The sequence below is a fragment of the Salvelinus fontinalis genome, chromosome 4 (assembly GCF_029448725.1).
Source record: "Salvelinus fontinalis isolate EN_2023a chromosome 4, ASM2944872v1, whole genome shotgun sequence".
Classification (NCBI taxonomy): domain Eukaryota; kingdom Metazoa; phylum Chordata; class Actinopteri; order Salmoniformes; family Salmonidae; genus Salvelinus; species Salvelinus fontinalis.
Genome location: NC_074668.1, coordinates 41,031,538 through 41,055,570, shown reverse-complemented (window position 1 = coordinate 41,055,570; position 24,033 = coordinate 41,031,538). Strand labels below are relative to the sequence as shown.

General features: G+C 43.3%; 1 protein-coding gene across 2 annotated transcripts in view; it reads right to left on the bottom strand.

The window, feature by feature from the left end:
* Positions 1 to 2,853: 2,853 nt before the first annotated feature.
* The window catches only part of LOC129853778 (dual specificity testis-specific protein kinase 2-like), a 28,761-nt gene continuing 7,581 nt past the window's right edge, over positions 2,854 to 24,033 (bottom strand). Inside the window, exons 3-10 of one of the 2 annotated variants that reach the window (XM_055920173.1) lie at positions 19,605 to 19,810; positions 18,023 to 18,144; positions 15,540 to 15,588; positions 12,972 to 13,121; positions 5,793 to 5,966; positions 5,551 to 5,634; positions 5,245 to 5,331; positions 2,854 to 4,816 (exon numbers count right to left, since the gene is read on the bottom strand). In XM_055920173.1, coding sequence (XP_055776148.1) covers positions 4,712 to 4,816; positions 5,245 to 5,331; positions 5,551 to 5,634; positions 5,793 to 5,966; positions 12,972 to 13,121; positions 15,540 to 15,588; positions 18,023 to 18,144; positions 19,605 to 19,810 — 977 coding nt within the window. In that variant the 3' untranslated portion in view covers positions 2,854 to 4,711. Of the gene's footprint in view, positions 4,817 to 5,244; positions 5,332 to 5,550; positions 5,635 to 5,792; positions 5,967 to 12,971; positions 13,122 to 15,539; positions 15,589 to 18,022; positions 18,145 to 19,604; positions 19,814 to 24,033 lie in introns of both variants that reach the window. The other variant, XM_055920172.1, reaches the window with a different exon arrangement.

Here is a 24,033-nt window from a genome sequence, read left to right as displayed (position 1 = left end):
CCATCTTCCTGATTGATTCTGGTTTTATTTACAAATGTTGGGTCACCTCCAGCCTCTCCCTGACCTACTTTGTAAACACATACACACACGCACACATGCACACACACGTGCATGCACACACACGCCCAGTTTCTAGCTCGGGAACATGCAGGCATTCAATCTCGCTGACACACGCCCTGACCCTAGCAGCATGCCCCTTATTCTACCCACCAAAAGGTATTATTGTACTTATTGATTCATCACTGAAGCTGTCTCTGACAACACCGCTTTTAAGCATCATTTCTCTTATTTGAACCTTCGAGGTCATATTCATGTCTGTGTACAGCCACGAATATGGATTGACGTCATACTTGTTCATGCTCCCTTTGAGCCTTGGTCAAAAGTAGTGCACTTTATATGGAATAGGGTGCCATTTGGGACCCTTCCAGTACGCTTCCATGCCTGGGTTTGACATTTACAGGCTCTTCATCGATCACTGGTTTCATGTTGCTGTCTAGCACATTGACCCTGACTGTACATATATACATGGACACAAATCAACACACACACACACACACACACACACACACACACACACACACACACACACACACACACACACACACACACACACACACACACACACACACACACACACACACATCAACAGACACACATGACACACATGCACAGTTCAATAGCCTATATGACATTTATACCAATGCTTACTTGGTTCAGTAGGCTAAGTGACGGCTGCAGTGCCTGGTCAATCTCAAGTGGTGATTAAGCTTTGGTCGATTTACTGAATCCCAGAAACTCACTCTACTGTATCTGCCCAGTCTTAAGTAAATCTATATCTGCCCTATTAAGTAAAAAAAACAAGTGAATTTCCCTGTGCAGTGTAAAAACAGTTCAGGTTGTGCTTTGGCACATATTTTGTGCAATGCAAAAAAAAAAAAAATGTTTCAACTCACTTTTATGGTTTATTTGAAGGTTATTATTAATCTATGCTGTTAATTTGTGGAGATTTTTGTGTGCTGTAGAATCTATTTCCTTAGTAGAATCTATTTCCTTAGTTATCACACCTCCCCATATACCCATGGTACCAGTGTTCTTTGTGCTCAGCACAGCACAATCTAATAAAAGAGATATTGCCTCATAGTGTTTAATTATTCAACTCTCTGCAGATTTTTCTTTATATATATATATTTGCTGTGCAAACAATTACCGCATCGGCTCACCACAGTCACACAAGGAACAACCTCACAAAGACCTGCATACGTGCAATAAATGGAGTGACATCATCCCTAAACCCCAGCGGAACACAAGTAGAAGATAAAAGGGGAACAACAATGAAGCTATTGTTGAATGAAGGCCTTTTTAGCCAAACATTATGACCAGTAAACATATTTGTGTGAAAGCACATTTGCACGGAAATGAGGGGTTTGAATTTGATGCACAACTATTTCACAAAAGTTATACTATACTTATCCTGCTATAAAATGACTACAGGGAAGAATACAACTGAGCAGAAGCAACCAAGTAAGGCCCTTATTCCCAGGAGAAAAGCTAACAAAAACGTGGTCTTTCAAAACATATTTTACGAAACGCTACAACCTTGTGGGCAGTTTAAGTCAGTACATAATGCAATACTTGAATTTAGGGTAAACTACTACTTACAACTACACAACACTCACATACCCGCTACTCAGTGGAGGCTGCTGAGGGGAGAACAGCTCACAATAAGGGCTGGAACGGAGCCAATGGAATGGCATCAAACCATGTGTTTGATGTATTTAATGCCATTCCGCAAATACTACTCCAGCCATTACCACGAGCCTGAATGAAATAGAAAGTGATTAGGAAACAGATCATCCTAACTAATTATGCTTCTTAAAACACCATCATGCATTTCCCCACGCGTCCCCATAAAACCAAACCGCTGTGAGAGAGAAACCCAGTGGTCCCAGTTCCTATCAGATTGTGTTATTGCTCAGGTTAACACCACATATATAATAAACAACGGCGGCTCCTAATAAACACCCCTGTATGAGAGGAGAGGGATAAAAGCCTTGATCTCAAGGGCCAGAGCCCTTACATTGTGTGGAAGGAACAAAGCTTCATCAGACAAAACCATCAGCAAGAAACAGTCCTTCTGCATAATTCATCAGTATAGATCTATTCATTATTGTAATTTTGAAAGAGACACAAGCTGAAAGAGAGGTGAAGACCAGGACATCCATCTGAATGATGGGCAGCTCTGAGAGCACAGCTGCCTCTTCCCTGGTGTGACACTAACATTACCTCTTCATAACAGCTCACCTGGAGAGAGGATGGGCCTTGTATGACTTCCTGGTGTTCACACGTGGCACCCTATTCCCTTTATAGTGCACTACCTTTGACAACCGCCCATAGGACCACGGCCCATGGGGCTCTGGTCAAAAGTAGTGCACTATAGAGGGATGCAGCTTGTTTGTTCACACAACAGGAAGAGAACAACCAGACCAGGTACTAGGACCATTGTTCATTAGGCAGGGAGGTACCACCTGAAAATGCTAGCTATTTTCAGTTTCAAAACGTTTTGCATGACCCAGATGTTTCAGATAAAGATGTTACGTACACTACATCTTAATCACTTTGTAAATTAACTATGCCAATGACCAAGCCTCAAAGAGCTTAGGGCCAGTCTGAAATCTGATTAGCATGGTCAAGGACACCTGAGGAGGTGGGGAGTTGCCCAGGTAACCAAACATGAAAGCAATGGCACTTCTGACCCCCAACAAGGTTGTTATACAGTAGTTACACTTCTGGACCTAGACCGCCATTGACGATGTAAGATCCAATCTATGCCAAACACACCTCAATCTTACCCTGTACTAGAAAAAACTTTTATTGAAAGAAGCAATTCATTTGTAAAATACACGTACATGTTTCAAATATTACTTTTTTTCTTTAAATGCCTATTTTCCATTTCTTACAAATGTATTTAGCTTTTCAGAGTAATGGTACACAAAGTCCAAATAAAGTAAGAACTTCCTTCATAGAATATCACAAAGACCTGCCAGAGCGGGGGAGGAGGGGGATATTTAATAATATTTTAAAAACCTAAAATTCGAAAAAGTTTTATGACAGGAGGAACGTCTAGATGGTTCATTTTGGACTATTATTTGATATGATAAAAAAAAAAAAAATAGCTCAATAAAACCTTTTTTTTTTACAACAACAAAAGCTAATAAAATATATCTCTACTCTTCAAGTGATACTTGAAACATCAGATTGAGATGAGCCCACACTCACTGGTAAATACTGGTCACTTGGCAAGAGCATTGACTCCACTGGAAAGATCTCACAGACAGTTGTTATTGGCTGACTTTCCTACGTGTCAGCATTTTTTACATTTCGCTTGAAAACTACAGGCAACTATGGGCAAGATTTACAGCCACATGTTATTCATTGACAAGAAATTCCAGATTGGATATTGGATATCAAACGTAGTACCTGATACTGTAGATACCTAAATATAAATGTGTAGATTGCAAAAAAGTGGACAAATAAATAAATAGGACAGATGATTAAACATGCTGAGGACAAAAAAGTGTTACATTGTATATAAGAACAAAAATCACTAATCTATTGAAATAAGATCTTCGGCCAGGTAGAGTGAGCTCAGGGACAATGAATTGAGTATTACTGTAGCTAATGTTAGACCTATCCACTGTATGTAAAGTGCCACTGTGTTTGCTTAACAGTAGCCAATAGAAAAACGCCCAATTTGATAGCACTCGTAGGGACATTTCAAGCGGAGGTGTGAGGTTACGAATCGAACTCTGATACGTTATGTGTACCCACCCACTGGCATCAGCCTGCCGTCTGCATTGTGCTCGCTAGCTGAACTGATGGCAGCAGGTCAGAATCAGGGCCGTGGGGATGTCTTTGTCGAGCTCCTTGTCGACTGTGAACAACGACATCTCTACGCACAGCGCAGCTAACTGAACGGAGGGAGGCAATTTCGTGTCTGAAAAGAAGTGTCGTGGAGTATTGAACATGACGTCTCTCCAGAGTCCGGTCATTTAGGGAGAGTTGAATAAACAATAGAAACTAGAGCTAGGGAGACAATAGAAAGCAACGGTGGAAGGAAAGACATCAACAGATTAATGTCTGTATCGTCAACACAAAAATACTGTCATAAACAACAACACAAACTGAAACAAAAAGTTGAAATATTAGATGAATTTAAGGAAAAAGAACGTTGAAATAAGGTGAGACGTGCCGCTAAACAAAATGATGCCCAACTGCTATCCCCCTAGGTAGAATATTCAACTGCACACAAAGTGTGTGAACTGGTTAAGTAAAGTCTTCCAGCTCCCAGAGAAACCCTCTCTTCAAGAAGACGCATATAGTATTTTCCATTCATCAATCCACCAGTCTTGAATTTTAAAGTTGTGGATCCACCCACCAACACATCTGTAGGTGCAGTTTAGGTGCAGTGTAGGTAGGCACAGACATAGAGGTCAGCCCCTATAGAGAGGTCATCCTGGGGAACTCTGTCCCTTGGCCTTGTGCAGCTGTCTAATGTTGTGTTCCAAATGGCGCCCTATTCTCTAAAGGGCCCTGGTCAAAAGTAGTACACTATACAAGGAACAGAGTGCCATTTGGGATTCAGGCCATATATAAGTACAGAACTTCCTCCAGATGGACGGGTGGGCGGGGGCTTCGGGCCAGACCAGGCTGCTCACCCAGTGGTCTGCTCTGAGTTATGGGGCGGCTCAAGAGTCTCAGCGATCTCCCCCAGTTCATCCAGCAGCTCTATGAACGCCGGTCTCCTGAAGGACTCCATCTGAAAACACAGAGGAAACATAAGGATTGTCTGGGGTTTAAAACAAAATCAGAGCCTGTATACACAAACCGTCTCAGAGTAGGAGAGCTGATCTAGGATCAGTCTTTAAGATACATGAGATATTTTGGACATGAAAGACCTGATCCTAGATCAGCACTCCTACTGCATTGTGAGTATGGGTCCTGAAATACTATTTCTGACATATGAAGTCTGTCTGGCATCAGACCAGAGACAAAGAGATGTTGGCTTTCCATTTAAGTTTACACATAGCTAGGGCTCTATACTGGTCATCAGGCTGTGAGCAGCCATGTAACGTTTACTACAGTAAAGTTATGGTACCTAATTCTGTATCTACTACAGTAAAGTATACTCTATCTGTAAGCAGCCATGAACTGTACTGTAAAGTATACTGCACTATGTTTACTCACCAGACAGCAGCTGGTTGCCAGCTCCAACACACGCTGAGGACACCCGCTCGCCAGCTCCCTAAACGCACTCACATCCAGGCCGTAGTCCTGTCAAACACGCACATGCACAGCAGACATTACACATGGTACATACGGCAGAGCTTCCACACAGGGGACACGGCAGAAAACCTGGATCTATGTCTAGTCGTACTGTATGTCTCCTGCAGCTCTCTATTCAGTATGTGTGTTTGTGTGAGCGTATATCAAAATGAACAAAGCTTTTTCACTGACGGTCGTACATAAGGTGAAAACAGAGTTGAGTTTTACCTGGGTTCTTGGTAGAATCTCTGGGTCTGCAGGGATCCTTGCCAGTATTTCACAGAGTACAATCCCAAAGGAGAATACGTCCACCTGATGACAACACAGAACCACATACCAATCATCCAACCAACAATGAGCTGTGTTCAAACAACGAGAAAATGAAGAAAAAAAACAAATCTTTCCATTAGCCTCCAAAGAGTGTTCTTAACCACATCTTATCCAATGAAGGGTCTTGGTGGCATGTATACCTTCCGGTCGTAGGGTTCCCCGCGAAGCATCTCCGGGGCCATCCAGAAGGCAGATCCCACCAGGGAGAGCTTCCTCTCTGGGTCTTTAACCGGCAGCTCCACCACCTCTCTGGCCAGGCCAAAGTCTGTGACCAGGGCCTCCCTGCCCCGCGCTGTCACACGGATCAGACAGTTCTGCAGAGACAGACATAAGAAATCATATGTTAGTATAGAGTGCCTTCGGAAAGTATTCAGACCCCTTGACTTTTTCCACATTCTGTTACGTTACAGCCTTATTCTAATATTGATAAAATAAATAAAGCAATCTACACACAATATCCCATAATGACAAAGCGAAAACAGGTTTAGACATTTTTGCAAATGTATAAACAAAAGAAAATGTTATACCTTATTTACATAAGTATTCAGAACCTTTGCTATGAGAATCGAAATTGAGCTCAGGTACATCCCATTTCCATTGATCATCCTTGAGATGTTTCTACAACTTAATTGGAGTCCACGTGTTGTAAATTCAATTGATTGGACATGATTTGGAAAGGCACACACCTGTCTATATAAGGTCCCACAGTTGACAATGCATGTCAGAGCAAAAACACAAGCCATGAGGTTGAAGAAATTGTTCGTAGAGCTCAGAGACAGGATTGTGTCGAGGCATAGATCTGGGGAAGCGTACCAAAACATGTCTGCAACATTGAAGGTCCCCAAGAACACAGTGGCCTCCATCATTCTTAAATGGAAGAAGTTTGGAACCACCAAGACTCTTCCTGAGAAATCGGAGGAGAAGGCCCATGGTCAGGGAGGTGACCAAGAACCCGATAGTCACTCTGACAGAGCTCCAGAGTTCTTCTGTGGAGATGGGAGAACCTTCCAGAAGGACAACCATCTCTGCAGCACTCTACCAATCAGGCCTTTATGTTAGAGTGGACAGACGGACGCCACTCCTCAGTAAAAGGCTCATGACAGCCCGCTTGGAGTTTGCCAAAATACCCTTAAAAACTCTCAGACCATGATAAACAAGATTCTCTGGTCTGATGAAACCAAGATTGAACTCTTTGAGCTGAATGCCAAGCGTTACGTCTGGAGGAAACCTGGCACCAACCCTACGGTGAAGTATGGTGGTGGCAGCATCATGCTGTGGGGATGTTTTTCAGCGGCAGGGACTGGGAGACTAGTTAGAATTGAGGGAAAGATGAACGGAGCAAAGTACAGAGAGATCCTTGATGAAAACCTGCTCCAGTGCGCTCAGGACCTCAGACTGGGGCGAAGGTTCACCTTCCCACAGGACAACGACCCTAAGCACACAGCCAAGCCAATGCAGGAGTGGCTTCGGGACAAGCTTCTAAATGTCCTTGAGTTGCCCAGCCAGAGCCTGGACTTGAACCCGACCAAACATCTCTGGAGAGACCTGAAAATAAGCTGTGCAGCAACCTGACAGAGCTTGAGAGGATCTGCAGAGAAGAATGTGAAAAACTTCCCAAATACAGGTGTGCCAAACTTGTAACATCATACCCAAGATGACTCGACGCTGTAATCATTGCTAAAGGTGATTCAACAAAGTACTGAGTAAAGGGTCTGAATACTTATGTAAATGTGATATTTCTGTTTATTTTTCATTTTTATTAGCACACTTTTTTTTTTTTTTTACTGTTTTTGCAATGTCATTATGGGTTATTGTGTGTAGATTGATGAGGGAAAAAACTATTTAATACATTTTAGAATAAGGCTGTGGCACTTGGATAAGAACCAGGTGGTATGGTCATAATAGACAAAAATAGAGTTCTTTGTCCACGCACAACAGTGGTGGGTTTGGTGTCAAAAGAAAGATACATATGCAGAAAGGAACCTCATGCCTGCTGTAAAATATGTTGGTGGATATTTGGTGTAATGAGGCTATTTTGCATCCACTGGTCCTGGGGCTCAAATGAAGGTCAACGGCATCATGAACTCTACAAAGTACCAGGGCATTTTAGCCCAAAAACCTGGTTGTAGGTTTTCAGGAGGCTGAAACTTGGCCACAAGTGGATCTTCCAGTAAAACAATGACCCCAAGCACACATCAAAATCCACAAGGAAATCTACATTTTGCTATGTCTATCCCATTGAAAACCTGTGGTTTGAATTGAAGAGGGCAGTCCATAAGTGGCAACCAAGTGATATCAAGAATATGGCATGTGTTCTCCAATCATAAAACATTATAGAAAAGGGATCAGTGCCATTATCCTTACAAGGGGAGAGTGCACAATATATTGAAAACGAGGGTGCCAATACGTTTGAGCCCTATCTTTCTGAGCGAGAAAGATATGACTTGTTGTCAAACAAAATATCTTTCTCTGAGCAATTGTATTAGTATAAAACAATATCATTTTAAAAATTTTGTTTGAGTGTACAATATAGCTCAGTATTTGTATTATTTATTTTATACAGTATATTTTTTGCTCATCTTTATTAAGGGTGCCAATCATTTTGGAGGTTACTTTATGCCATAAAGCAGACACTTTTATCCAAGGTGACAGCATACATTTTCATATGGGTGGGACGGTGGGAATTAAACACCCAACCTTGGCAATGCCACACATCAATATACCAATAGCATGTATCAATATATACTATATAGAAAATTATTTTCCCCAATACACAACAGTACGCCAAGACATTTCAACATGACATGGCTAGATCCAGCCAAATAAACAACATATTTAGGAGATTTCATTCAGTCCCTTTTTCCCACTACAGTAGTCCTGCCACCATTAAGCCTTTCTGTTATGCCATCTGCTTGCCAGCAGAGGGTAGTGTAACACTGTTATAGTACGATCACAGCAATAACCAAGTTCTACCATACCGCAACACAACTTATTGAGTAAAGCAAATGTGTCTGAATATGCAGACAACTCAACTGAACATTCTCTGCCTTGGAATCTCACACATGATGCGTTCAACATTACACTTGTCTGTAGGTCTACTTGATGCTTTAGATACCTGAGCAAAACAAATCAGGCGTTTTGAAAGCTGAGAAAACGTGATGACAGACATGTCATGGAACAACTCCTAGTTCTCTCCATAGTATAGGCAGATAACTGTATGTGCCCCATAGGGCTCTGGTCTAGGAAATAGGGTGCCGTTTGGGACGAAGCCATTATGAAGGGGATACCCCAGACCAGACAGCCAGACCAGACACTCTTAAATAGCCTGACTCAATGGAATCTGCACTCATCACCTCCCCGCCATGCTAAATGATTCAGTTCTGACCTGGGTTCTGCTGGTGGGCTAATGAGGTGATAATCCACCTGCTTTGGCATCTATGCTTACAAAGAACAAAGCCCAACTGTGTGTTCAGTGGTTGTTACGGATACAGGTATCCTGTGTGTGTATTTCTTTTCTCGCCTTCTTCCCTCACAGGTGGCATTCATCATTCCCCAATCAGTCGCCAATCAGAAGACACCTGCTCCTTTTCTCTTACCCTATCACATTTCCTTTCCCTTGGTTTAAAAACCCTGTCTGTTGTTTTCTCTAGAGCGCAATCTCTCTGTCAATGCCATCTGTCTGTAGATCTCGTATTTGGTTTTTGCAACTACATGTCACTTTGTCCCCACCTGTGAGTATTGTTTTGGTAATGGCGTTTGACTGTTTGTTTGATGGTGGGAAAAGGGGGCACCAAGACAAGTCGCCCATGGGCATACATTACCGTAGGAATACTTTGTATAAAAACACTAGTTAGAACTGGGCGGACCACCCACTGTATTTTTGGTTAGTTAGTTAGCTGTTATTGAAGTAGGCTAGTCTAGCTTAGGGGTGTTTTTGGATATTTATTTCTTTCCTTGGGTCCAGCTCAGCCCCTTTTCCTGCCCCCCCCCCCCCCCATTACTGTGTGTTTTCAAATAAACCATGAGTGTTTGACAGTAATTTAGTTGTCTGTGGTTATTTCGTTCTCACTCTTACTTTTTCACAACTATAATTTGCATGAGTTATGTTACGGGTCTCGTTACCATCCCCGCTAGACTGTCGGGCCAAAGGGATTCGTAACAGTGGTGATTACCATAACAGAACTATTTATTGTAAGTGTGGGGAGAGTGCATGGGAGATGACTGGGGCCTGGGCTCAGTAACAGTAGGTAAGCTACTATAGAGGACCCAAGATTCAATAGTGGAGTGGTTACATAAGCCGAGCAGGTAAAGAGGCAGACTGACAGACAGGCAGACAGACAGGCAGACAGGCATGCAGGCAGAGAGACAGTCAGTCAGGCAGGGCAGGCAAGCAGACAGACAGAAATATAGACAGGGAGACAGGCAAGCAGGGCAGAAAGGCAGACAGGCCAAGAGACAGTCAGGCAGGTAGAGTGGTTAGGGTGTAGAAAGGCAGACAGACAGGCAGGCGGAGAGAGAGTCAAGTCGGCAATAAGAAGGCAGGTAGATAGGCAAGCAGACAGACAGGCAGACGGTGGTATGGAGCAGAGACAGCCCAAGAGAGATAGACAAGCAGAAAGGCAGACAGGGGTGGGAGCAGAGCAGGAACTGCTGATGAGGGAAAGCAGGCGGAGGGAGGGAGTGAGGGGAGGGCCCTGTTGGCTGACGTCTCCTAAGCATCTGGATCCCATTATAGAGGGAGCCACAGGCCCTCTCTCCCGCTCCAGCGTTTCCATTCAGTAGCCTGTTATTATCTGGAGATCACTCCAAGCACCAGACCTGACCGCTAAATTTAGCATGGGCCCTCACCTCAGAGCCAAAGAAAGGAACAGATCTAGAATGGAGAGTTTGAGGGAAAATAATAAAAGTCTGTGCCACTGGAACTCTGAGGAATTGGCATGAACTGCAACCAAGGTTGTGTCCCAAATGGTACCCCTATTCCATATACAGTGCATTCCTTTTGACCAGAGCCCTATGATCCCAGTAGTGCACTATAGTGGATAGGGTGCCATTTGACCATCAGAGCTAACTCTGGATTCCAGTTACTGATGTAAAGCTCACTTGTAAAACTCACTAAAATTATCTATGTTTGCAATTCCATCCACCATGCCTTTCCTTACCCTGGTCATTTTACACTGTAATGACTGCTTCTACAGGAGAGATGTCAGAAGCCCTGCGCTGTGCAGCCAAACCTCATGTCTCTAACTGAAGCAGTGATTGGTTTAACCTAACATTACCTCTTCAGAAGATACCCTGCACATGTCTTATTGGACATAGTGAATGACCTTGCATGTCTGGCTTGGATCCTTTGTTATTTATAGGCAGGGAAGTCTCTTCTTTCACGATTGAAAGAGATTGCACATGAGAAGGTGCCTCGTCTTGTCTATAGGCTTCTGTCATACATCCTCACAGTGCTCTTTCGAAAGACTCTGTAATTGTGAAGAAAGCAATTGTTTGTTGGTCATAAGATAGATGTTTGCATCCTAGTGCCAGCTCTAACGATACCAGTGGGGGGTGTCTAGGGGGTAAAAAACAACAGTATTATGTTGCAGAAACACCCATTTGTTTCCGGTAAAATGCCACCATTGAGACCAGAGCCAAATGGATTGTCTTTCTGGGTGACGTGCTAAACGTCAATATGGAACACGCCAGTGTCACCATCAGTGTTCCCAGTGTTAGAGCAGCGAGGGAGAAAGAGAGGGTTCGCTGTGAAGACTTGTACAGGGGGAGAGAGAGAGAGAGAGAGGATGGGTGATGGGCCTCTTCTATTGATTCACTGCTCACTGATCCTACTTTCCCAGATTAAGCGAGACTGGCTGGCTGGATGTGTGTGTGTGTGTGTGTGTGTTTGTGCATGCGTGTGTGTGTGCAGAGTTGGTTAGGTTACTTTCTAAATGTAATCTGTTATGGCTACTAATTACCTATTGAGAAAACAGAAAGGTGTCATAATATATTTGTTTCTCTCGCAAACATCCTTTCTGAATTTAAAAGTAATCCATTAAGTAATCATTTAGTTTTTCAAAAGTATCTGTAATTGGCTATTTTTGTGTGTGCTGGTAACATAACTGATTACAGTTACAAGTTTTTAGTAATCAAATTACATGTAACCGATTACATGTAATCAATTACTCCCTAACCCTGTGTGTGTGTGCGTTCATGTGTGTGTGTACAATAACACCGCTCAGAGTGGGAGGACATTAGCATGACAATGGACTGTGCTTGTTGCTCGGCTCCTCTGCATAACATAACTGACCTGCACTTCTGTGGAACCTGGCAACCGGGAGAGAGAGTCAAAAGATGTTTCTACGCTGCTATCTTCTCCACATGGGACAGTGGACTTATCCTCAGCTTCAGTCTGACTACTGAATGAGCCTCAATTCAACCTTATCCTGCATTGTCCACAACAGCAAAAAAACGATTTATTTAACCTTTATTTATTCAGGAGATCAGGAGACCTCTTTTACAATGGAGACCAGCCAGTGGGATCACTACATATTGCCACAGCACTGGTGTTGCAAACGTTTGACGTAAGAGTAGGGGTTTTCCTGATGTCAAAGAGAGTAGACAGTGGCTGTAGCCAGGCCAAAAGTAGTGCACTATATAGGGAATAGGATGCCAATTCAGTGACAGCCAGTGTGTGAGATGTCATCTCCTACTGTTTTTCCTGAGTGTGGACCTTCCTACTGTTCCTGTTCATAAATGGTTACCTTTTGGTCTATGCACCACAAATAAGACAATAATCTACAATTAGATGTGCGTGCAGTTTTCCTTTTTTCAGTGACGTCCCTGGTCTACTGTACCTTGGAGTTGGGGACCCCGGTCTACTGTACCTTGGAGTTGGGGACCCCGGTCTACTGTACCTTGGAGTTGAGATCCCTAATCTACTGTACCTTGGAGTTGAGGTCCCTGGTCTACTGTACCCTGGAGTTGAGGTCCCTGATCTACTGTACCTTGGAGTTGAGGTCCCTAGTCTACTGTACCTTGGAGTTGAGGTCCCTGGTCTACTGTACCTTGGAGTTGAGGTCCCTGGTCTACTGTACCTTGGAGTTGAGGTCCCTGGTCTACTGTACCTTGGAGTTGAGGTCCCTGGTCTACTGTACCTTGGAGTTGAGGTCCCTGGTCTACTGTACCTTGGAGTTGAGGTCCCTGGTCTACTGTACCTTGGAATTGAGGTCCCTGGTCTACTGTACCTTGGAGTTGAGGTCCCTGGTCTACTGTACCTTGGAGTTGAGGTCCCTAGTCTACTGTACCTTGGAGTTGAGGTCCCTGGTCTACTGTACCTTGGAGTTGAGGTCCCTGTGATAGATGTTCTTGTAGTGCAGGTAGATCATTCCCCTGGCGATGTCACAGGCCAGGTCCACCTTCTCCCTCCAGCACAGAGACACATCCTTCCTGGCTAACAGCTCTTCCAGACAGCCCCCACTCACATACTGCAACAGATAAACGACCCATCAGCCCCCATTAACAAACTGGGAACAGACCAAGAGACCAATCATCCTCACTTACTAAAACAGACCTGGAAATTAGGTTTAGGTTCAAAGGAAACGGAACACTGCAACTACCTTACTCTCCAACCAACGTGCATGAATTGAGTAGCAAACTGAAGTGAAAAACCAACATGTTTTGGCTGCTGCAGGCCATATTTTCCCAGATGAAGGGGCTCACTCACTCACTCACACAGACACACAACCCAACCTTATATACACAACATGACCAAAAGTATGTGGACACCTGCTCGTCAAACATCTCATTCCAAAATCATGGGCATTAGTATGGAGTTGGTCCTCCATTTGCTGCTACAACAGCCTCCACAGCCTCCAAGGCTTTCCACTAGATGTTGGAACATTGGTGCGGGGACTTGTTTCCTTTCAGCCACAAGAGCATTAGTGAGGTCATGCACTGATGTTTGGCGATTAGGCCTGGCTTGCAGTTGACGTTTCAATTCATCCCAAAGGTTTTGATGGGGTTAAGGTCAGGGCTCTGTGTAGGCCAGTCAAGGTCTTCCACAACGATCTCGGTAAACCATTTCTGTATGGACCTTGCCTTGTGCACAGGCATTGTCATGCTGAAACAAGAATGGGCCTTCCCCAAACTGTTGCCACAAAGATGGAAGCACAGAATCATCTAGAATGTCATAGTATGCTAGCCCGAACCATGAAAAACAGCCCCAGACCATTATTCCTCCTCCACCAAACTTTACAGTTGGCACTATGTATTCGGGCAGGTAGTGTTCTCCTGGCATCCGCCAAACCCAAATTCGTCTGTCAGACTGCCAGATGGTGAAGAGTGATTATTCACTCCAGAGAACACGTTTCCACTGCTCCAGAGTCCAATAGTGGTGAGCTTTACGCCACACCAGCCAACGCTTGGCATTGCACATGGGGATCTTAGGCTTGTGCGCGGCTGGTCGGCCATGGAAACCCGTTTCATGAAGCTCCCGACGAACAGTTATTGTGCTGATGTTGCTTCCAGAGGCAGTTTGGAACTCGGTATTGAGTGTTGCATCCGCCGAGGACAGACGATTTTTACGCGCTACGTGCTTCAGCACTCGGCGGTCCCGTTCTGTGAGCTTGTGTGGCCTACCACTTCGAGGCTGAACCGTTGTTGCTCCTATATGTTTCCACTTCACAATAACAGCACTTATTGTTGACCAGGGCAGCTCTAGCAGGGCAGAGATTTGACAAACAAACTTTTTGGAAAGGTGTCATCCTATGACAGTCCCACATTGAAAGTCACTGAGCTCTTCAGTAAGTCCATTCTACTGCCAATGTTTGTCTATGGAGATTGCATGGCCGTGTGCCCATATACTTTTGCATATCAAATCAAATTTTATTTGTCACATACACATGGTTAGCAGATGTTAATGCGAGTGTAGCGAAATGCTTGTGCTTCTAGTTCTGACGGTGCAGTAATATCTAAGTCATCTAACAATTCCCCAACAACTACCTAATACACACAAATCTAAAGGGGTGAATGAGAATCTATATATATGGATGAGCGATGGCTGAACGGTATAGGCAAGGTGCAATAGATGGTATAAAATACAGTATATACATGTGATATGAGTAATGTAAGATATGTAAACATTATTAAAGTGGCATTATTTAGAGTGTATTGTATAAAGTGACTAGTGATCAATTTATTAAAGTGGCCAGTGATTGGGTCTCAATGTAGGCAGCAGCCTCTCTGTGCTAGTGATTGCTGTTTAGCAGTCTGATGTCCTTGAGATAGAAGCTGTTTTTCATTCTCCCGGTCCCAGCTTTGATGCACCTGTACTGACCTCGCCTTCTGGATGATAGCGGGGTGAACAGGCAGTGGCTCGGGAGGTTGTTGTCCTTGATTATCTTTTTGGCCTTCCTGTGACTTCGGGTGCTGTAGGTGTCATGGAGGGCAGGCAGTTTGCCCCCGGAGAAGCGTTGTGCAGACCGCACCACCCTCCGGAGAGCCTTGCGGTCGAGGGCAGTGTAGTTGTGATACCAGGCTGTGATACAGCCCGACAGGATGCTCTCGATTGTGCATCTGTAAAAGTTTGTCAGGGTTTTGGGTGACAAGACAAACTTCTGTTGCGCCTTCTTCACCACACTGTCTGTGTGAGTGGACCATTTCAGTTTGCTTGTGATGTGTACGCCGAGGAACTTAAAACTTTCCACCTTCTCCACGGCTGTCCCTTCGACGTGGATGTCCACGATCATATCCTTTGTTTTGTTGACATTGAATGAGAGGTTGTTTTCCTAATTGTGTGCATATGTACAGTACATGATGCAGAAATAGACATTAGTGTTTCTCCTCACTTATCTCACTAGAGTGTGAACATGTCATGAATCCAAGGTGGAGAAAGTAACAATCACCTCTAAAATAGGGTAGAGTTTATCTTCTTTCACACAGATCCCCAGGTACCTAGAACGAAGGACAACAACAGAGTTATGATGGGGAAACATAATGAAATTCAGAATATACACTAACGTTCAAAAGTTTAGGGTCACTTACAAATGTCCTTGTTTTTGAGAGAAAAGCTCAAAAAATTGCCCATTGAAATAACATCAAATTGATCAGACATACAGTGTAGCCATTGTTAATGTTGTAAATGACTATTGTAGCTGGAAATGGCAGATTTTTTATGGAATTTCTAAATAGGCGTACAGAGGCCCATTATCAGCAACCATCACTCCTGTGTTCCAATGGCACGGTGTATTAGCTAATCCTAGTTTATCATTTTAAAAGGCTAATTGATCATTAGAAAACCCTTTTGCAATTATGTTAGCACAGCTGAAAACTGTTGTCCTGATTACATTTGTGGGTTCGATTACAGGCTCAAAATGGCCAGAAACAAATAACTTTCTTCTGAAACTTGTCAGTCTATTCTAGTTCTGAGAAGTGAAGGCTATTTCATGCGAGAAATTGCCAAGAAACTGAAGATCTCGTACAACGCTGTGTACTACCCCCTTCACAGAACAGTGCAAACTGGCTCTAACCAAAATAGAAAGATGAGTGGGAGGCCCCGGTGCACAACTGAGCAAGAAGACAAGTACATTAGAGTGTCTAGTTTGAGAAACAGACGCCTCACAAGTCCTCAACTGACAGCTTCATTAAATAGTACCAGCAAAACACCAGTCTCAACGTCAACAGTGAAGAGGCGACTCCGGGATGCTGACCTTCAAGGCAGCATCTCTTGTGGACAGACAAAATGTCGAGAAACTTGCCTGGGCTGCCGAGATTAACAACCTAAAAACACCATCCTTCACTGAAAGGTTATTACTAATTACATGAACAAGTCAGTCTCCATTTTATTATATTGCTCTGACGTCGGAGCCTGAGAACATTGCCTTCCTCAAACACAGTGAATTTGTCCCAAATGGCACCATATGGGCCCTGGTAAAAAAAAAAGTGCACTTTGTGGGTAATAGGGTCCATTTGGGATTCAACCACCTTGTCTGAGGAAGACAATGCTTTCACATCCTTGTTTGAGTAGTGCCCACTCACAGAGGGATGGATGGCCTGTCTGTGCCAGGTACATATTGTACTGGACTCAGATACGCTTTTATCACGGCTCTCTATGCTCTGACATCAGCAGATAAACTGTGCTGTTTGATACCTGCTGATACTGTGACCTTGCAAAAAGGCTAATAATACTGCTTGGACAAACACTATGCCTTCACACCTTATGTAACCACTTCATAGGGGTAGAATGGGCCTACGTGACTATCAAAAACCATGCCAATCATTATCATATTTCCCAGCATGCTCTATTGTAGGTTGATTTTTAGAATTGTTTGTTTCAATATGTGTGTTTTTGCATGCACATTGATTGATTGATTGATTTATTGATATTACGCTACACAAAGATAAATACCATATATTTTTTCTAATCCAATCTGTTGGTAGTTGGGCCTGTTACAGAGATGGTTGTTCCCTTTTTAGATGGTTTAGGTAATCTCATTTATCAATTTTTCCTACCTTGGCAGTCATTCTAAATATATGTTGTTGGTGATTAAAACTTTACATTTTGGGATATCCTAACTCTGCCTGTATTCCAATAGGAATAACATATCACTTTACAAGACAACATAATGTGACTTGCCCGATGTGTCCGGCAAACCAAAAGTTTCAGACCACTGTTAGGGTAAACAAAAAAATTTACTTGAAAGGCACACTGGGAAAAAGCCTTCACACCCTACAGTGTTAAAACAACACCCAATTTTTGCCATTTAAAAGGAACAAATGGCTTTGTCACTGTGGTGGTACCCTAAACAAGCAGATTTGTGCTTTTTCCAAAGGTACGCTTTTGTGCCTGTACTACCTTGCCTGTACTACCTAAGGTACACTATTGGCACTTTTAAGCTACGAACTGCAAAGGTACAACTACGTACCTATAACTTAAGGTACTACAGTGACAAGCGTTTGTGCCCCTTTAAGAACACATTTCTGAGAGTGTACGGCATAATATAAATCAAATCAAATGTCATTTAATTTGTCACATACACATGTTTAGCAGATGTTATTGCGGGTGTATCGAAATGCTTGTGTATATAAATATGTAAATACAGTGTAAAGATAATACAATATAATACAGTATAATACCCTATATTTTGGACTCGAATGCAGGAACAGTACGCCATGATTCTGTGGTCCACTTAATAATATCCACCTGATACTATGCCTTCACAGCTTATCTAACCACTTCAGTGGGCTAATTGAACGATTATATTCCTGTGCCATTGACTGCACCACATAGTAGACAAAGCATACCCTGCATTCCAATTGTTATCAATAAGGACATGTACCAAAATGTATAAGTGATCATCACAAAAAGGTGTGAGTAACTGACTAATACCTGACTATGTTGGGATGGGAGAGTTTCTGCAGTAGGCTGATCTCACGCACGATGCTATCCTGGTCCACGTCGTTCTTATATATCTTCACCACCATCACCTTACGGGTCGTACTGTGAATCACCTTAGAGAAACAGACAAGGGTTTACAGTTTAAAGGTCCAATGCAGACGTTTCTATCTCAATATCAAATCATTCTGGTCAACAATTAAGGACCTTACTGTGATTGTTATCAATTAAAATAAACAAAAAAAGGCTAATAAGATTGCTTGGACAAACACTATGCCTTCACACCTTATGTAACCACTTCATAGGGGTAGAATGGGCCTACGTGACTATGAAAAACTATGCCAATCATTATCATGTTTCCCAGCATGCTCTATTGTAGGTTGATTTTTAGAATTGTTTGTTTCAATATGTGTGTTTTTGCATGAACATTGATTGATTGATCTTACGCTACACAAAGATAAATAACATATATTTCTCAATTAAGGACCTTACTGTGATTGTTATCAATTAAAATAAACAAAAATAGCATCTCAGCAAAGAGCAATTTCACAAGCAATGATTTTGGCAGAACTGTCAGGGAGTGGTCTGAGTGGGGAAGGAAAAACAGAACATTTGCTGTTATTGGCAGAGATGTTTGGAACTCTTTTTCTTATTGGTCAATTATTAACTAATTCACCGCATGGTGATGTCATCATGGAAGGCCAGAACTCCAACCCACCAAAGCAGGCTGAAATTTCAGGCGATCTTTTCAAATAGCTCTTACACTGAAAGAGCATTATCATAATTTCCACAATCTCACAGTACTATTCCAACCTTACAGTGTGGAAATATGTATAAAACACAGGAAATCCAGTTTTTTGACTGCCCTGGGCCTTTAACCACTAAAAGACCTACTCAAGACCTAGTCATGTAACGGTGTACAAAACGACAACAAAAAACAGTTAGGTGTCTGAAAGAAGCTGTTTTTGCAGGTAAATTCATTAAGACCTCCATTAATTGACACGGCCCTCATTTTAATTCTGAACAGCCCACATGGTTTTACAGTGACCTCTGATGTATTACCTCACCATCTCACTGGCACTGCTGAATTCTATTAATATTTTAATGTGATTAAATCATCACATAACATAAAACAGATTAATGGCCAGTATTATCTCCAGCAGTGTTCTCTCTACTCAGAACATCCAGTGTTCAACTCTAGTAGACTAATAGATGAATTCTGTAATCATCCCATCTGTCTTTCTCCCCAGGCCCATTCCACTTCAAAATCTAAATGCATGCCATGTTACTCCTCCATTGGCTCTGCTTCTGTACAGAGTACAGATTGGGGAAGTTAAGTTAGCTGAAACACAGTGGGGTACCATTGCTCAGGCATCCATGATGGAGTGTATGCTAATCGTGGAATGGCAACTACTGTATGTCCCAATTAGATCCAACCCATAGGATGCTTTGTCCTAATGCATCGCAAATGACACCCATAGGGCTCTGTTCTAAAGTAGTGCACTATATAGGTAATAGCGTGCTATTTGGGATGCATAGTACGTTCAGTACAGATGGCTAGGGAGGGACCAAGTACCTTGTAGACTTTGGAAAAGAAGCCGCTCCCGATGAGCTCGGCTGTGAAGTTCTCCCAGAACTCCAGCTTGCGGACGGCGGTGCGGAGCTTCTGCCAGCGGTCCACATGGTAGTATTTGTCAGAGGACTCGCCGTAGAGCGTGGGGCTGGTGGGCTCCGAGGACACGTCCACGTCACAGTCACACATCTTGGAGTGGGGAGTGATGTCTGCTATGGTACACAAACACACACGAATATGAAGATGCAAGCATGCATGCACACACACACGCACGCACACACACACACACACACGCACGCACGCACGCACGCACGCACACACACACACGCACACACAAACACATACACACACACATGCACACACAAACACATACACACACACACACACACACACACACACACACACACACACACACACACACACACACACACACACACACACACACACACACACACACACACACACACACACACACACACACACACACACACACACACACACACAAATGTTAGCCACACCCCTCACCTCTGTGACAGATTACATTGAAAGAAGGGATGTCCTTCAACAAAGAGTCTGCAAAACCCCCTAATAACCCCATGCAGAAATAAAGTACAGTGGATGAAAGACAGAGCAGATTAGAACACAATAATTCAATCACACACTCGTTAACTAGATGGGAGGGAAAGTGCCTACCCTTCATGCCTCCCCTTTATGGAGTGAAACAAAGAGACAATAATGGTTCCTTAAAATAGAGAGTAGCAGGCCTGGTCAGTGCAGGTGAGAGACTATCCAGTGTAGCATACTCTAGTCAAGTGACTTGTTTTCCATCTTGGCTTATCACAACAAGAAAGATGGAGAGGGGTTCTATTTATTTTAATGAGATGATATGAGTGGGACATGTAGCCCACACACAGGATGAGAGGGAGACATTTGGAAAATAAAATGTGTTCTTTTGATTTACCTGTATCTTTTATTCATTTGTAGCCAGTTTTTTACTCATACGATTATGTTCCTCGATTGCATTATTGATAAATGTCAGTGTGTGATTCGATCTTGAAGGTTTTGAGGCCTTCTTTCACCAAGCCCTTATCAGACAAACACAAATTATTGGAATTGCCTGTCACAGGAAACTGTCACTGAGAAGAGAACCTCTAACAGGAAGCTTGTGCAGCAAACCAAACCACACCGTCATTGTTTGTATAGCAGTAGGATAGGCACCTATGCTGTGTGGCACAGACATGTGGTTTACAACATACATAACTGTCCACCCCTTACAACTGTAATGAATACGATGGAGAGACAGGGTGCTGGTTTCAAGCGCAGGTCGCAGCAGGTGTTAATTAGCAAAGGACCACAGGAAGAGGCAGGTAGCTGGGTCCAGGGACAGGCAGAAGGTCATACACAGGGATGCCAGAAAGGGAACAGTACAGGCAGGAAAAAGGCTAATAACGTCGCCCGGGACATCAGGCAAGGTGTTGACGACAGGAAATCTGACAGGCAAAAGTACAGGCAGGGAATAGGCAAGGTGTCGTTAGTGACGATGGGCAAAAGCTACGATACACGGGAGGACTAATGCGGAAATAAAAACAGAGCTCCGAATAGAACGTGTAACAAAACATCACAACGATGGGTTGCAAAGAACTGAACTAAATAGTGTGTGTAAATGACATACAGGTGTGTGAACAGGTGATTGGGATCTGGAGAGTGAGCTGCGTTCAGGGGACCGATGCGTTTGAGAGTGTGAGTTGGAAGCAGACAGTATTTTCTCTATTGAATCAAACAGAGTTTATTTTACAAGTACAATGTTCACCCACTGGACAATCACAAGCCTCTAAGCACGTCACTACATCTTAAAAGGTTCTTAACTTTCGGTATTGGCGGAACATAGTTAAGGGCAGTGGGAGTTTGTTTTCCGGAAAAACAAACCCGGTCCTGACAATGACACCAGTGAACTGCACAGACTGACATGCTGACACAAGTGGGAATCAAAGCGAGCCCACACACACTTTTCAGCTCAACTGCACCACCCTAACCCAACTGGCTGCCAGAGCAAACGCTCACAGTGCAGCCTTACGTCTCTCACTGACAACCCATGGTAAATCATAAAGACACCCTCCTCAATCACAGTTACTTTCACAGACACAGATGGATGCATCCAGACTCTCATCCACATCCCGTACGGCACCCTAGTCCCTATATCGTGCATCACTTTTGTCCGGAGCCCTAATGTAGTGCACTATGTAGGGGGATAGGATGCCATTTAGAACACTGTTTTGCATGAATACATGTTGGTAGATTATTCAGGTCATTGTGACAGGCCTCCTTAGTGTCACGTCGGTCTGAAAGGGTCGGGAGACAGGCACAGGAATGCGTAATAGGGGTTTTTATTGACCCAAATTACAGCGTGGCGTGTAAAGGCACAGGGACGAAGACCAAACAAACACGTACACAAAACACAGGGTTGAAACCCAAACAAAAAAAAGCGAGGAGTACCTCGAAGAAATACACAAGTGCACAATGATACCACACGGGACGAGGCCCGTAATCAACTGCACAATACAAGCGGCACGAAAGCCAAAACAACAGAGCACAGGAACTCACACGACCAACAGACATTAGAACAAAAATCGACAGCCTAATTTATACAATTACAATCAGTGGGAATGGGGACCAGGTGTGCGTAATGACACAATTCCGGAAGGATCCGTGACACTTAGCATCAGTTTGCTTGCACTTCACGTTAATTGAGAGTGAATCTTGGTGTGCAAACAACAAATCTCTGTCTCTAAATTAAATTTCATAATGTTTGGATTCAATTTGTGTTTACAAATGTGTTTTTGTTCGTTGGTCTATTTTAGCTTTATCTTACAAAGTGCTTTGTTACTGAGCCAAGAGTTGCAAAAAAGGAAGACACTTGTTAGTGGGTGCCCTAAATAGCTCCCTATTCGCTATATACTTCTTTAGATCAGGGCCTTCGTAAAGTGATCTCCTGTGGAAAGGCCTGTTATCACACGAAACGAGTTTGACCTTTGACTAAGTGCCCGACCACAGCGACCTTTATGAGAAACACCACCAGTGGGACCGCCCTACTGACGTCCCACCTACAGATAAGGAATGTGAGTTATGAGACTTTAACAGTGAGATCAGTCCACACCAGGGCGAGGCTGTTCCTCAAGGGGAACGAGTCTCTTTCTGAGGAAGTTCCACAGATCTGACTGCTTTCTCAGTTCAGGGGCAGAGAGAGTGGGACAGTGTTTCTAGTGAATACGCTGTGTGATACATGTGGCCATAGAAAGAGAAATAGAGTCAGAGGCATCTGAACGAAATACTTCAGCAAAGCCATTTCCGGACTGAGATTAAATCACGTCAACAGGTGATGTCTGAAGGGATTACACAGCCTTCACACAGACATAAGATTCACTACAGAGATTCTGATACGATCCCTGACACTTTCGAGCTGCAACCTTTCACACACAAAGAAAGTGACTCTGCCACAGGAGCCCTGATGCTTCCTGTATACGTCTGCAGTTCTGTGATCAACACAGGAACAGCATGGAAGGATCATGTTGTGTGGCTCTACAGCTGATCAATAGGTCTGAAACATACAGCCCCCAGCCAGAGAACACATATCTGTGGTGCTGACTGTGCTCAGTATCAACTATAAGTCACCGCACATAGGTGGAATATGCCAAAGCCACTGTCATTTTACATTTAAAATATATGTAGGTGCCATATATGGCGGTCTGTCTGAGACTGTCTATACATTTGGGTTCCTGTTGAGCCTGTAGCTAATGGCCTGAGAGTCCAACTCAAGGCATAACTCAACATGAATGAACATCTGAAATGCTTTCTAGAGAAAAACAGAGCGAGAGAGAAAAAAAGAAAGAAAGAAAAAAGAAAGAAGAGAACTGAGAAATGTATACTTTCATTGAGAACATTTTTCCCAGGAATAAGGTAGGTAATTGCATCAGTGTTGCGGCCAGAGATTTGCCTGGAAATCTGAACTACCAGTCAATCACATTTATTTTAGATAGTCCCTTTTAACATCAGCAGTTTTCACAAACTGACGTAGGCCTATTTACCATCCAATGACATCCACTTCCTCTGTAAACAAAAAAATACCATTTTAATTGGGTGTGGAACAATGTATATACACTGTACACGGTGCTTACTTAGCTATAATCCCCTGAAACTCAAACTAATTCCCAGTGCCTAATCAAATGTACTAGGATTATGAAAAGAAATAATCAAATAAAAAGTCGTGATGCAGAACCGGGTTCCGTCTCAAAGGGTTCCGTCTCAAAGGGTTCCGTCTCAAATGGCATCCTATTCACTATGTAGTGCACTACGTTTTGACTAGGGTCCATAGGGGTCTGGTCAAAAGTAGTGCACGTTATAGGGAAAAGGGTGTCATTTGGGACGCAAACAAGGT